This window comes from Podarcis cretensis (genome assembly GCF_951804945.1).
Source record: "Podarcis cretensis genome assembly, chromosome: 3".
Taxonomy (NCBI): Eukaryota; Metazoa; Chordata; class Lepidosauria; order Squamata; family Lacertidae; genus Podarcis; species Podarcis cretensis.
In genome coordinates this window covers 27969326-27985589 of record NC_137172.1, presented here as the reverse complement: position 1 = coordinate 27985589, position 16264 = coordinate 27969326, and the positions used below count along the sequence as shown (strand labels likewise).

The 16264-nt window shown below is 42.6% G+C and overlaps 1 protein-coding gene across 14 annotated transcripts in view; it reads left to right on the top strand.

The window, feature by feature from the left end:
- Positions 1–16264, top strand: part of LOC307211831 (spermatogenesis-associated protein 7 homolog) — a 150811-nt gene that overhangs the window by 34223 nt on the left and 100324 nt on the right. Inside the window, exon 1 of one of the 14 annotated variants that reach the window (XM_079968906.1) lies at positions 5727–5820. The exons of the other annotated variants lie outside the window; for them this stretch is intronic. Coding sequence (XP_079825032.1) covers positions 5778–5820 — 43 coding nt within the window. The 5' untranslated portion in view covers positions 5727–5777. Of the gene's footprint in view, positions 1–5726; positions 5821–16264 lie in introns of those variants that run through there. 14 annotated transcript variants of the gene reach the window in all.

Sequence of the window (16264 nt, the reverse complement as noted above, 5' to 3'; positions counted from 1 at the left end):
GAAAATCGCATAGAATTTTTTTTTGCTCTCCAGCGCTATCTGGTGTTGCATGTTTACAATGCATTCAAAATGCTGTTTTTTGACTAATATAGCTGAGTCTTAACTTCCACTTTTGCATTCATGGTGGTTGTTGTTTCCTTTAAAAAAAGAAAGAAAAAAGACTGTACTGATTTACCAAAATGCTCAGTTCACTACCACAGGTAAGTCAGATCTGAGGTGGCTCTTGTGACCTAATGAACTCATTTTATTTATCTAAGGCAGCAATTCTCTAACTACTTACCTGGGAGTAAGCCCCGCTGAATTCAGTGGGACTTATATCCATTTGGACATTACAGGGCTCTACTGTAACATTTCAAATAAGGCATCCACTCAAAATAAATACTGTAAGGTGCTCACTCAATGTAAGCTCTAGGCACAGAGTTAATAGGCCTATTGAGCAAACTATTCTTTAGACATAAAATGACTTAATATCTACCAGAAGAAGGTCCTGATTAGTATTTGCATTTGTAAAGCTACTAGATAAACAAGGAGTATGTCAGAGTGATGTGGGGACATTGTCAATTTTCTGTTGTGTTAGGCATGCAGTTACTTCTTTAATACATTTTAAAACAATAATGGAGAAGACTTGTCCCTGATTAATGGCATTACCACTGAACAAATATGGAGCCATTTTTTAAAAAACCTGTGAAGGTTACAAAAAATGGCAAGTGCCGTGATAAACAAGGGCCTTAAGATAATCACCCGTCATACTGAATGGCATCAGATTTTTATCCTTAATCCATGAAAGCTCATAAAGATGCATTCACTCTTTGAAAGCATAGCATGTACGTCACCTGTCCCACAGATGGAAAACAATAAATTCAGGTAATAACAAAGGATAAATGTATAAATTGTTCGATGGTAGCTGACAGGGTTTTTTCCCCAGCTGGAACTCAGTTCCGGCAGCTCTCAGATGGGTGCCATTTTATAAGAGAACAAAGGAGGCATTCATGGAGAGTTCTGGCCAGTGGCGTAGCGTGGGGAGTGCAGGGGGAGCCGGCCGCACCGGGTGCAACATCTGGGGGTTAGGGTTAGGGGGCACAAATCCACGGGTTAGGGGGCGCAAATTACTTGCCTTGCCCTGGGTGCTGACAACCCACGCTACGCCACTGGTTCTGGCACCCGTTTTTGTAGAAAAAGAGCAGTCATTGTTGATGACTTACAATAGGGGACTTACAATTGCCCCTCCCCCCGGTAATTAGCTTGGGGTGGGTGTGGGAGAACCCCCAGAAAAATACACAGGGAGGGGGATTGTTCCATCTGGCAAGTTGATGTGCTTGTGCAGATGGAGCATTTATAACAGCACCATGTTGAATTCCACCCAATGTGTCCTCAAAGTGCAGTTGGACTACAGCTTTGTTGAACTATAACTTCCATCATCCTTGATCCATGATGGCTGTGTACAACCTCCAGGATCCACCTAGGATGCCTCTGTAATACCAACACCTGGCTGGCAACTTTGAGAACAGGGTGCTGGACCAGATGGGCCTTTGGCTTGCTCTAGCGAGGCTCTTATGTTTTCATTGGTCATGTTGGCTAGGACTGGTGGGATTCCAACAACATCTGGAGTTCATTGTGTTGGCTGTCCTTCACATACAGCAACTAAATTAAGATTCAGGGTAGATAATAATAATAATAATAATAATAATAATAATAAAAACAAAAACAAAAACAAAAACAAAAACAACTTTTATTTGTATCCCGCCCTCCCCGCCCGAAACTGGGCCTCAGGGTGGCTAGGATAACAACAAATAGGGAACATTATCTATTTAACAATAACCGAGATGCCTGAAAAAATGTAATGCAAATGGGTCTGGGACCATTTTTCCATCTTGAGGTACTGGTAAATTCCAAGGTATCTAGGGGTAACAACATATCCAAAACACATTTTTAATGTATTTTTGAACAAAGATCTGTACAGTGGTACCTCGGGTTACATACGCTTCAGGTTACATAGGCTTCAGGTTACAGACTCTGCTAACCCATAAATAGTGCTTCAGGTTAAGAACTTTGCTTCAGGATAAGAACAGAAATCGTGCTCCGGCAGCGTGGCGGCAGCAGGAGGCCCCATTAGCTAAAGTGGTGCTTCAGGTTAAGAACAGTTTCAGGTTAAGAACAGACCTCTGGGACAAATTAAGTACTTAACCCGAGTTACCGCTGTACTGCGGGAGGCAATGGAAAACAGGAGTGCCTGGCGTGCTCTGGTCCATGGGGTCACGAAGAGTTGGACATGACTAAACGATTAAACAACAACAACAACACCTCTGTACTGCGAAATGCATAAATGTGCAGAATCCAATGGATAATTACATTCTGTTCCACATCTTAGTTCAGGACTTGACTTACATCAGAATTTTAGAAACTGAGGGGGGGCCACTAGGTGGCGCATCGGAAGATGGCTAACAATAACATTTTTCCGACCCACACGAGGTAATTTGGAGGCTATGATGGGGGTAATTAGCCTCCTTAACCCCCCCAGGATTATGGGGGGGACGGCCCTTGCCTGCTGTGCCCTATACCACCCCCGAATTTGTGGGGGTGGGGGCACTAGGCACAAAGCCCTCCTGTGGGATTTTCGGCACTCCTCGACGCCGTCCCCGATTCGCGCCGCTGGTTGCAATGATCTTTAAAAGAAATAATTTGGACATGATTAATTGCACATACATCAAGGAAAAAGGGGAGTAAATACTGCTGACAGAAGAGATCTCTGATAACAAGACAACAATAAAATACGAGAAGAACGTCAAGATACGGTAATGACTGAGGGGGGAGGGGGGGGAAAACCTGCCTCTACCTTTTTATGTGATTTAACAAGAATCCCCCTCCCCTAATGAGTCAGAAATTAAGGACTTAAGCTGTGGATTTAAGGCTGTGTGGAGATAAACTTTCGATCCAAAGCAATGTTTCAAGATGAAGCTGGAAAGCTAAGAGTTTTGGAGTGACGCAGTCAGGAAAAAATGCCGTTCGCCATGTTGTGAGGCATTGTGGGAGCTCTTGGGTCTGGGAAGAGAAAGAGAGAAATAGAGTTGTTTACATATCGTGAATCAACTCCTCGGTGGGACTTAAGAGCGACAAATGCCAAAATTTACGATGGATAAAGTGATGTTATCTACGAAGGAGATATATGGAAACCATCTGGACTTAGTGGAGGAACGGGAAATCCACACAGGATTATTACACTTGCTATCGGCTTAAGGAGACTAACAGAAGAGATCGTAAAGGAAAAAGAGAAATTATACGAACAAGATATGAACAAGATGTGGCAACACCAAGATAAGACTGGATAGAATTATGAACTTTGTTTGGACTGATTGGGACTGATTTGGACATTAACGCAGTAATAAGAAGATGATCTGAATTCCCCTTTGGATCTTGAAGTATGGGTTCCCCCAACAAAATTTAAAAATTTGGCTTTGTAATTCGGAATTTATATGATGTGATTTAATTTGATGTGATTGGCCAGTTAATAAAAATTATTAAAAAAAAAAAAGAAGAATTTTAGAAACTGAATTCCTGTGGATCATTCAGGATCTCACAAGAGTTCTAAGGGGATGGGTTAGCCAAGATGGGTTAGCCTTTATAAATCCCACAGTCGCCCAATAATAGTCTTTGCCTCTTCAGGTAAACTGAATTCTGTTTTTAAAAGCTGCTTTGGAGCTAAGATGAGTCCTTTAGGCTCTTTGATCGTCAGCCTGACAAACTGCAAGCAATGCTTACATCCAGTCCAGGGAACAGCTATTAGCTTCATCTTATTTGTTCCCCTTGTAGAACTTAGCAGGGAGGAAGATGGGGACGAAATTAGAATTGGTTGGCTCTGCCTGTCGTTGGCTCTGGCGCCACCTAGAGTTGGCCTCCTTGCTTTGTGCCAAATGGGCACCAGCCTCCACTGAGTTCTACTAATTGATATAAAGCAAGTACAGATAAGACAAAAATGTCCATGCAGCTTCTTCTGTACTAATAGACAGTTGTTCATTCATTATTATGATGATTATTATTGTTGTTGCAATTGTGGAGATCTGAATGAAATGGCACTTGGGTCATCATTAGCATTACACTCAGCTTGTGGATACTGGCAGAATTAATGAAACATAACATGCTGTGTTTGTTTATAGCAGATAAAGATGGTCACTGGCTAAAAATAATACTTGCAACGCATAAAATTAATAAGCTTGGGTCAGCCACAACACAAAAGCAAAGTTTAGTCCTTTATAGGACAATTTATACTCCCAGGATGCCACAAGCCATGATGGGCAAATTGGTCAGTTTCAGTTCGGTCAATTTTAAGTTCAGTTCCCCCCCTTTTCCTCACCTTTTTTTTTTTTTTAAATGATCTCAAGAAAATTCATTACTATTTTAGGGCAAACTTCTAATACACACATTTTTGTATGCAATTTTGCAAAGCCATTCCTCTTAATATAATGCATATTGTATCTGTTTTCACTAATGTTCATTCATACACAGACTTTTCCCAAGTATATGCATTTCTGCCCATGTTACGTAGCTGGAGAAGTGCATTGCAAAATTCAGAAAAATGCAAGTTTTAAAGGGATCAGCTGTATTTCTGTTGGCATTTCAGAAAGTGCAAAATATGTACGTCCGCCTTCAAATGTGAACTGAATTGAAATTCCCAGTGGCTACTAAGCATGCTTAACTCTCACTGGCCTGTTTTGGGTTGTTTCTTCTGTTAGGAATTTTAATAAGGTTTGGGGGGGGGGGTTGGTACTTTGCAAACCATGGACTTCCCCCAAATCCATTGATTTATCCCACTTCTGTATGTATGATTCCAGTTTGACTACATAGGGATCACCACTCACAGTATGTAGGATTTTTTTTCCTTAAAAAAAATACTCATACCTAAAGGGAAACATATTTATGCCAGTGTATATCTATATCTAGGAGCTGCACAGTAGGTCTGATCATCTGCTATAGATAAATATGAGTTATCAGCCTGCTTAGGTTATATATAGAACTATTTTGTGAAGCCAATATTTCTGGAAAGGGGGGGAAATTACCTAGTGTAGCAGATTGTTTTTCTGTCAGCCTAGCAGTTTAGCTTATAGCTCATAGCATGCTGAGACCTTGCTTATTATTATTTGCTATTTCACTGCTGTAATCTCTGTGGGGCAAATATTAGTCAATTAAATTAGTTTAGAATAGCACACTGCCTTTTTTTATTAAGTTTGTAAATTGTTTGGGAGCTCAGTGCTGATTTAAGACTGCAGAATTTCAGAGCAATGTTTCTATGTGGATTTCTGGGCATTTGGGTACAAGCCAGCCCAAGTTAAGCACTCATTAGTCCTCAGTAGTGGGCAGTGTAGTAGGGCATTATTACTCACTTGACCTCCTGGTCACTTGCATAATTTCTGTGTACTAGGAAGTAGAGGGACAAGGGGCAAGGCTGTGGGGTCAGTGTGGTGCAAACATGGCAGCGGAGCCAATCTGGCACTCCTGCTAGTTTGTTTGCACCGCAACAACTTCCTCCCTGTCTCTCGCCTCCCCTTCTACCTTCCAGTAAGTGGCAGCAATACACATGGCCAGAGGTCAGGTAGTGGCATCACCCCATCATGTCACCCACTACTGGACTGAAATGGGAGAGCTTATGCGTGAACTTATCTCTCCCGCTGAATTCAAAGCGTACTGAATTTTAACTGGATTCTGCCCTTTATTTATTTGCTACTTCATTGTAGAAATGTACAAACGAATGAGAAATTGCCACAAGAGAAATCCAGCCTATATGAATGATCTCCATTGCTCAAGCAAGTCAGCAAGGCTCTTTTCCATGTAGGATGATTACTCCCTATTAATCAAAACTAATGAAATTGTATAGCATTTTGGAAGAATCAACTTGTTCAGTCGCTCAAATAACTATTCAGGGGATGGCTTCTCTTTCTCCATCTCCATGCTGCTGCTGTTGCTAGTTGCCTTCTGGCAATTATACATGATGTGAGGTAATCGATGCAAAAGATTGTTCTTCCTCTCTCATAATAGTAGAACCTTGGGTCATCGGAGGAAGATGTTCAATGAGACAGACAGACAAAAGGAAACGTTCCTTCGCAACACTCATAGTTCGCCTATTCTCTCTCTCTTATGAACGGAAAGGGGTCTAATATTTGAATTTGAAACATAAAATTGTATCCTAAACATGAATTTTAAATTTCATTTCAATATCTTTCACTATTCAAGGGAAATATAATGTTGAAAACAAAAAGAGAATGCCAAATAGGCCAGTAAACCTCAGGGTCTTTCTTTGCCAGGGTGGCTGCTAGGGTTGCTATATTTCAAAAAGTGAAAATCTGGACACAAAAGTTGTTGAGCCTTTTTTTTGGCAAAGTTGTTGAGCTTCTCTTGCTCTTGCTCTCGCTCTCGCTCTCTTTTTCTTTTTTGGCCTAGGTTCCAGGTTGCCAGACATCCAGATTTTCCTGGACATTTAAGCAATTTTCGACATAGTTTTCGACAACCAAATCCCAACTGTGTCTGGCGAATTCCGGACATATGGCAACCCTGGTGGCCGCAATCCATCAAAAAAGAGCATTCCTGGGATCTCCCCCCTCCTTTTCTCCCAGACTCATTTTAGTCAGCAGGATCCCTGATTGGTTAGAATTAGCTCCTTTGATTTAATATAGGAAGCACTGCCCTCATTTTAAATTGGCTTCATTTGCCCTTAGTGACGTCAGCTCAATGGCTGCATAGCACTATGATGCCATCACTTCAAGAATGTGACCCTTTATTGATTGAAATTGATCCGTGACAAATGAAGCAGTAACAACAAAGAGGGAAACAGCGGCTGTGGGCAGTTGTGAAAAGTGACAGAAAAAATTCGGATTCAAGTGTTTTCAGGTGGGGTTTCAGCTTCCCCAAATTGCTACTTTCAAGCTGAAAAACAACCATAACTCATCCCTAATAATACTAATAATACTTATAAATCTGAAATCTCAAGTGTTCAGCCTAAGGTCATGCCCTAATGTTAGTCAAACTCTACCTGCTCAAGTGGCCAGACTTTTTAACCATACTATCTTCCTGCCTCTCCCAGTATTGATTGATTTCTGGTTAGTTCCTGCCTCCAAATGGTTAATTTGATCATGGGGATGCACATCTGATTAAAAAACTATACAAAACTGTTTCAAAGGAGTTTCAGATGCTAAGCATTTTCCTGTTTTGATGTTTGGGCATGATTTGCTTGGCAGAGATTTATTTTTATTTTTTTAAGCATAAGGTTTTGGCTCTGGGTAGATTAGGAGGAAAGGCGTAGCTACGAAGACCAACTGACATACATTTATTCTAAGGTTAAGTGATCAGAATTACAAGTGTGTACAGATGAGCGGTTTGCAGCAGGTGCCTAGTGGAAACAGCATGTTGACACAGTACTAAATGCTTCTCAGATAACAAAAGGATTATACAGCCAATTGGGAAAACCAATCACTCAGCTTGTTCCATAGCAATCTTCCGCTCTGTATCAATCTTTCGCAGTTTAATAGCCTGCCTGTTTTCACACACTGCCTCCCTCTGTATTGCTATGGACCTTGTCTTTCTGAAGTAACAGTACTGCAAACCATGCTGCATTTGAGTTTCCTCAAGTCAAGTACCACTCATTGTTTATTGAAGCGTAAGCAAATAGCTATTTGGAAAAGCGACCCCATTTATGATTTTATCTACATACATGCCATAAACTCTCTATAGCACCCATAAATGCAACAGATAAACTAATCGGGTGAAGTGCCTTTGAAAGGCACTGCGTTTTTTTCCTTTTCTGTAAGTCTCTTACCCACTTAGGGACGCAGGTGGCGCTGTGGGTTAAAGCCTCAGCGCCTAGGACTTGCCGATCGAAAGGTCGGCGGTTCGAATCCCTGCGGCGGGGTGCGCTCCCGCTGCTCGGTCCCAGCGCCTGCCAACCTAGCAGTTCGAAAGCACCTCCGGGTGCAAGTAGATAAATAGGGACCGCTTACCAGTGGGAAGGTAAACGGCGTTTCCGTGTGCGGCTCTGGCTCGCCAGATGCGGCTTTGTCACGCTGGCCACGTGACCCGGAAGTGTCTCCGGACAGCGCTGGCCCCTGGCCTCTTAAGTGAGATGGGCGCACAACCCCAGAGTCTGTCAAGACTGGCCCGTACGGGCAGGGGTACCTTTACCTTTACCTTACCCACTTATAACTTTTTGTGGTTAACAGTGTGTCTTCCTGTGAGGTAGTGAAGCCACAAGCAGTGTGTCCATATAACGCAGGCATAGGCAAACTCCAGCCCTCCAAATGTTTGGGACTACAATTCCCATCATCCCTGACCACTGTTCCTGTTAGCTAGGGATGGTGAGTATTGTAGTCTCAAACATCTGGAGGGCCGGAGTTTGCCTATGCCTGATATAACGCATTCAAGCAGTAGTGTCATCCCTGCAACGGCATAATCACATAATTTTTCTGTGTCCCAGCAATGTAGCTGCTGCCTTTTCCTTGTAGGAGGAGCGAATGGTGACTCTTCATTCTGTGGAAGGATTTAAAAGGGTGAACTCAAGGACGGTGTTAGGGTTAAACCTGTGCCCCTGGCGTCTCATCCACCCCAGTCATTCATAATCAAGCATGCTCAGATTTGCTAGCCCCATCTTGGGTTGATGTTGCCTTCCTTGGCCATGCTGGACTATGGCAGAATGTCAGGAAGTGGCTTTTATAGAAGCTGTGGGCATTCATTTCCTCAAGTCTCTGGAAAAATGTCATGGTCCTATGGCATTTTTCGCAGGGAGAAAGACAAACATGGCAGAGAGGGGCATGTTTGCCTTTGCTGCAGAGCATATGCTGCCACTTTGAGCTATCCCAGCAATAGGGATGGATGAATCTCAAAATTTTTGTTCCTTCTCATTTTTAGTAATCTTAAATTCAGTTTGCAAACTCTTATTTTAAAAGTCCTCCTGAAGATTCATCAGCATTTTACTGTGCTTTCCCGCTATCGCACACATTCTGTATGTAATTCTGACTAATATACAGATTTCTGCAAACAATTTCCCCTAATATAATGGATCTTTGCATTCTTTTACATAATGTATGCATTTTTTAATATTATTGCATGCCACCCTAATCTCTGAGCAGTGCAAGATTCCTGGGGTTCCAGGTTCTTTCCCACTGTTTATGTTTTCTTTTGGGAATGAGGCACAGTGGAAACTGTGGTGTCTTCATGATATATGCTTTCTTTACACATACGTACAACCTGAGCCTACAATGGAGGAGCTCCCATAGTCATAGCTATGGATTGTGGCAGAAATCTCACTCTCTGACTTCTGCCTGCTTCTCACCCAGCTCTCTCCCCCCCCCCCTAACCACACACTCTTTTGTCTTTTTCACTATCAGCCAGGTGAGGGAGGGGGTCCACCCATTTGCCCTGTGGCATAAAGCAACTTCTTTGCTCATAGGACCCATACTGAAGGACCATTAGGCCCTTGCCCATAATTCAACAATGGGATCCTCCATTAGCGTTTAACCCTTTCTGGATCCAGGAATTAGAAGGGACTCTGGTATCATACAGCCTAATTGTTCCCTCAATTCACAAGAAAATATTTTTTATTTGGAGAACTGCATTGCAAAATTGGGGGTTTTGAAGAATGGTTGCCCCTTGATGTGTGTACTGTTTCAGGAAGTGCAAATTAGCTAGCTTTGCATTAAAACTGTGAAGCCAACTGAATTTCTCCTTCATCTCTAGCCAGCAAAAATCTAGTATTAACACTCACCCATAAGACTGGGCTAGTACTTGTCTGAGTGGGCTGGATGTCAAGTTTTGCTTCTGAAGCTTTCTTGTTGTTTGTTGTTGTTTAGTCATGTCCTACTCTTCGTGACCCCATGGACCAGAGCACGCCAGGCACTCCTGTCTTCCACTGCCTCCTGCAGTTTGGTCAAACTCATGCTGGTAGCTTTGAGAACACCGTACAACCATCTCGTCCTCTGTCGTCCCCTTCTCCTTGTGCCTCAGTCTTTCCCAACATCAGGGTCTTTTCCAGGGAGTCTTCTCTTCTCATGAGGTGACCAAAGTATTGGAGCCTCAGCTTCAGGATCTGTCCTTCCAGTGAGCACTCAGGGCTGATTTCCTTCAGAATGGATAGGTTTGATCTTCTTGTCGTCCATGGGACACTCCAGAGTCTCCTCCAGCACCATAATTCAAAAGCATCAATTCTTGGGCGATCAGCCTTCTTTATGGTCCAGCTTTCACTTCCATACATCACTACTGGGGAAACCATAGCTTTAACTATACGGACCTTTGTCGGCAAGGTGATGTCTCTGCTTTTTAAGATGTTGTCTGGGTTTGTCATCGCTTTTCTCCCAAGAAGCAGGCGTCTTTTAATTTCGTGACTATTGTCACAATCTGCAGTGATCATGGAGGCCAAGAAAGTAAAATATCTCACTGCCTCCATTTCTTCCCCTTCTATTTGCCAGGAGATGATGGGACTAGGGATCTTAGTTTTTTTATGTTGAGCTTCAGACCATATTTTGCGCTCTCCTCTTTGAAGAAGAGAAGAAGAGTTTGGACTTGATATCCCGCTTTATCACTACCCGAAGGAGTCTCAAAGCGGCTAACATTCTCCTTTCCCTTCCACAACAAACACTCTGTGAGGTGAGTGGGGCTGAGAGACTTCAAAGAAGTGTGACTAGCCCAAGGTCACCCAGCAGCTGCATGTGGAGGAGCGGAGATGCGAACCCGGTTCACCAGATTACGAGTCCACCGCTCTTAACCACTACACCACACTGGCCCTCTTTCAAACTCATTGAGAGGTTCTTTAATTCCTCCTCACTTTCTGCCATCAAGGTTGTGTCATCTGCATATCTGAGGTTGTTGATATTTCTTCCGGCAATCATAATTCCGGCTTGGGATTCATCCAGTCCAGCCTTTCACATGATGAATTCTGCATATAAGTTAAATAAGCAGGGAGACAGTATACAGCCTTGTTGTACTCCTTTCCCAATTTTGAACCAATCAGCTGTACCATATCCAACTTTCTAGCTTTCTAGCACAGAGTAAATTGTTTTATCACATTGTTTGTACTGAGTTCGACAAATTGGTTATACAGTGCCCTGGATATGTTCCCAAAGGAGTAATGGTGACTGAGAAGACAGCTGTCACTTATAGCCATGCCAACAGGAGCAAGGAAAACAGGGTGGTGATGATGGGCAATCAATTCTCTTAAGTCAACAGTGCCAGACACGACTTCTCCTGAATGTGAATGTGTGCCAGATACTAATGCACACAGCTGATTACCATGACCAGAAGAAAATGCTAATGAATATATTGCGAAAAGTAATTGTTTGTGGATGGAAAAATAGATGAGTGCATTCCTTTCTGTAAACAATTGCTTTTTCTTGGCTTATGCCATGTAGCATTTCCCTGCTAATACACAAAACACTGCTAGTCATGTTGCAGGTAATATAGGATGATGCTTTTTCCAAGATTCCTTACTTGGAGCAGAGGCTGGTGGGTGTTAGATGATGTGCTTTTAGAGCAATACTTTTTGCATTGACCTCTAACTTCTCAAAGTTGTAGGCACTACCATGTCCTTCAAATCGTTCTGAGGAGATAGTGTTACAAGGCACACTGAGACTAATTATCTTCAACCTTTTTAGACCCAACTTTAACACGGCCGATATTGTAGGACCCACTTTTAATTTTTTTTATCGTATGATGTCCACCTCCCTCTTTCTTCCCTCCCTTCCGTTTCCCTCTTAGATTCTCTTAATACTCCTCTGTTTTTCCTGCCTACAGCCTACTGTTGGAGAGCCAGTGTGGTGTAGTGGTTAAGAGTGGTAGTCTTGTAATCTGGTGAACCAGGTTCGCGTCTCCGCTCCTCCACATGCAGCTGCTGGGTGACCTTTGGCTAGTCACACTTCTCTGAAGTCTCTCAGCCCCACTCACCTCACAGAGTGTTTGTTGTGGGGGAGGAAGGGAAAGGAGAATGTTAGCCACTTTGAGACTCCTTAAAGGGAGTGAAAGGCGGGATATCAAATCCAAACTACTACTACTACTACTCTTCTTCTTCTTCTTCTTCTTCTTCTTCTTCTTCTTCTGTTCTTCCTTTCCCTTTCTCCTTCACTTGTCTTAAAAGCATTTGAAAGAATCGTGGTGCCACCGCTGCAACCTAATTGTTCTTTGCAGGCTGCAGGGAATTGTCATAGCTCCATGGTAGAGAATCTGCTTTTGCAGTTCCAGGTTCAATCCCTGGCCTCTCCAGATAGGGCTAGGAAGGTCCCTCACCTGAAACCCTAGATAGCTGTCAGTGCCAACAGTGCTGAGCTGCATGGACCAATGGTCTGACTCAGTGTAAGGCAACTTACTACATTCCTAAGCTGAAGACCAGTGACTGGCCCTGATCTTAGAGGCTGAGAAGAGTGCTGTTTCGGTGCTCCTTACAGCTGCAACCCAAAGATTATTTGTTTACTTATTCAATTTGTATACCGCCCAAAAGTGAGATGGCAAGAATAAATATTGACATCCTGGGCATCAGTGAACTAAAATGGACGGGAATGGGCGAATTCAGTTCGGATGACCATCACATCTACTACTGTGAGCAGGAATCCCGTAAAAGAAATGGAGTGGCCCTCATAGTCAACAAAAGAGTGTCAAAAGCTGTACTGGGATGCAATCTCAAAAATGATAGAATGATCTCGATACGAATCCAAGGCAGACCTTTTAACATCACAGTAATCCAACTACTGATGCTGAAGAAACTGAAATTGACCAATTCTATGAAGACTTACAACACCTTATAGAAATGACACCAAAGAAGGATGTTCTTCTCATTATAGGGGATCGGTATGCTAAAGTAGGGAGTCAAGAGATAAAAGGAACAACTGGCAAGTTTGGCCTTGGAGTTCAAAACGAAGCAGGGCAAAGGCTAATAGAGTTCTGCCAAGAGAACAAGCTGGTCATCACAAACACTCTTTTCCAACAACACAAGAGACGACTCTACACGGACATCACCAGATGGGCAGCATCGAAATCAGACTGATTATATTCTCTGCAGCCAAAGATGGAGAAGCTCTATACAGTCAGCAAAAACAAGACCTGGAGCTGACTGTGGCTCAGATCATCAGCTTCTTATAGCAAAATTCAAGCTTAAACTGAAGAAAGTAGGAAAAACCACTGGGCCGGTAAGATACAATGTAAGTCAAATCCCTTATGTATTCCCCAGGTAGTGTGGTTGCCGACCTTGAGCCAGACATCCTGGAGAGTGAAGTCAAATGGGCCTTAGAAAGCACTGCTAATAACAAGGCCAGTGGAAGTGATGGTATTCCAGCTTGAACTATTTAAAATTTTAAAAGATGATGCTGTTAAGGTGCTACACTCAATATGCCAGCAAGTTTGGAAAGCTCAGCAGTGGCCAGAGGATTGGAGAAGATCAGTCTACATCCCAATCCCAAAGAACGGCAGTGCCAAAGAATGCTCCAACTACCGCACGATTGCACTCATTTCACACGCTAGCAAGGTTATGCTTAAAATTCTACAAGGCAGGCTTAAGCAGTATGTGGACCGAGAACTCCCAGAAGTGCAAGCTGGATTTCGAAGGGGCAGAGGAACCAGAGACCAAATTGCAAACATGCGCTGGATTATGGAGAAAGGTAGAGAGTTCTAGAAAGACATCTACTTCTGCTTCATTGACTATGCAAAAGCCTTTGACTGTGTCGACCACAGCAAACTATGGCAAGTACTTAAAGAAATGGGAGTGCCTGATCACCTCATCTGTCTCCTGAGAAATCTCTATGTGGGACAAGAAGCTACAGTTAGAACTGGATATGGAACAACTGATTGGTTCAAAATTGGGAAAGGAGTACGGCAAGGCTGTATATTGTCTCCCTGCTTATTTAACTTATATGCAGAATTCATCATGCGAAAGGCTGGGCTGGATGAATCCCAAGCCGGAATTAAGATTGCCGGAAGAAATATCAACAACCTCAGATATGCAGATGACACAACCTTGATGGCAGAAAGTGAGGAGGAATTAAAGAACCTTTTAATGAGGGTGAAAGAGGAGAGCACAAAATATGGTCTGAAGCTCAGCATCAAAAAAACGAAGATCATGGCCACTGGGCCCATCACCTCCTGGCAAATAGAAGGGGAAGAAATGGAGGCAGTGAGAGATTTTACTTTCTTGGGCTCCATGATCTCTGCAGATGTTGACAGCAGTCACGAAATTAAAAGACGCCTGCTCCTTGGGAGAAAGGCGATGACAAACCTAGACAACATCTTAAAAAGCAGAGACATCACCTTGCCAACAAAGGTCCGTATAGTAAAAGCCATGGTTTTCCCAGTAGTGATGTATGGAAGTGAGAGCTGGACCATAAAGAAGGCTGATCGCCCAAGAATTGATGCTTTTGAACTGTGGTGCTGGAGGAGACTCTTGAGAGTCCCATGGACTGCAAGAAGATCAAACGTATCCATTCTTAAGGAAATCAGCCCTGAGTGCTCACTGGAAGGACAGATCCTGAAGCTGAGGCTCCAATACTTTGGCTACCTCATGAGAAGAGAAGACTCCCTGGAAAAGACCCTGATGTTGGGAAAGATGGAGGGCACAAGGAGAAGGGGACGACAGAGGATGAGATGGTTGGACAGTGTTCTCGAAGCTACCAGCATGAGTTTGACCAAACTGCAGGAGGCAGTGGAAGACAGGAGTGCCTGGCGTGCTCTGGTCCATGAGATCACAAAGAGTCGGACTCAACTAAACGACTAAACAACAAATAAGGCTAAACTCCTTTTAAATCCATACGTGTTGGTGACCATCCCTGCTTCTTTTTTTATTTCTCTTTTTTGAAATAATTTTTATTTGATTTTACAAATATAGAATTATAACAATACAAAATACATCTCTATTTAGAGATTTCTCCGACCCACCTCGTCCATGGGTCCTATTGTCAGCCTTTTCAACTGCATATTATTTCATAATCCATCTTTTATGTCTTTCCATTTTGTCCATAATATTTGCTACATTACAAATATTAGTACAATCCTGCTAATGCTTTCATCTGCCTACAGTGGTCTCCAAGATAATTTTTTTTTAAATTCCCCATTCTTTATTGAAGTTTTGGTCTTCTTGGTTCTTGAGCCTTCCACTCACTTTTGCCATTTTGGCATAATCCAACAGCTTAGTTTGCCATTCCAGTCTGGTAGGGACTTTGTGTTCTTTCCATCTCTGGGCTAGTAATATCCGTGTGGCTGTTGTCACATACATAAAAAGTCTTTTCTGCTCCTTTGGAATATCGGTACCTACAATTCCTAATAAAAATGCTTCTGGTTTTTTAACAAAAGCTATTTTAAACATCCCCCCCCAATTCATTATATATCATTTCCCATAATGCTTTTAGTTACAGATAGGTAGCCGTGTTGGTCTGCCATAGTCAAAACAAAATAAAAATTTTTTCCTTCCAGTAGCACCTTAAAGACCAACTAAGTTGGTTTTAAGTTTGGTAATAAGTTGCAATTCAGCAGCGTCTCTTTCCAGTCTATTTCTGAAATTCCTTTGTAATAGAACAGCTACTTTGAGATCTTGTATAGAATGTCCTGGGAGATCGAAGTGTTCTCCTACTGGTTTCTCTGTCTTGTGGTTCCTGATGTCCTACCAAACTTAAAACCATGGAGAGACCTGGTCTGAACAAAGACATTGGATTCTTATCTCATTATACATGACAAAGCCATTTTTCACCTTCTCACCCCTTGCTTTTTCCTGTAAGACCTATGCAGTCGTTAAGAGTCGTCAACAGGCTCATCACAGCTATCTGCCAATCACCCAATCCCACCACCCTTCTGAGTAATACCCCTCCCCACCTTCTCACTATATAGAAGGGTCTGGTGACTTCTGTTTCAGTGTATCTGAAGAAGTGTGCATGCACACGAAAGCTCATACCAAGAACTAACTTAGTTGGTCTTTAAGGTGCTACTGGAAGGGAAAAAAAATTCATAATGCTTTTGTTAGCTTACATGTCCAACACATGTGGTAGAAGGTGGTGGCCATTACTGCTTCTTTTGTGGGGGAACCAATTTTCTCGTTTAGCAATGTGCTGGATGAAGAAGTGACCTGGACAAGAAATAGACTTGAGACATCTATTCCCAACTAGGTAAAGGTCTACATGTAATTGCAGGAGCACTCCTTGTCCAGCTTCTATCCATGCCATTGTGCTTATTTATTGTACTCCAATAAATAAATGAAATGCCATTTAATTTGTGCTTACAAACTGTGAGAGCCAGTGTGGTGTAGTGGTTAAGAGCGGTGGAC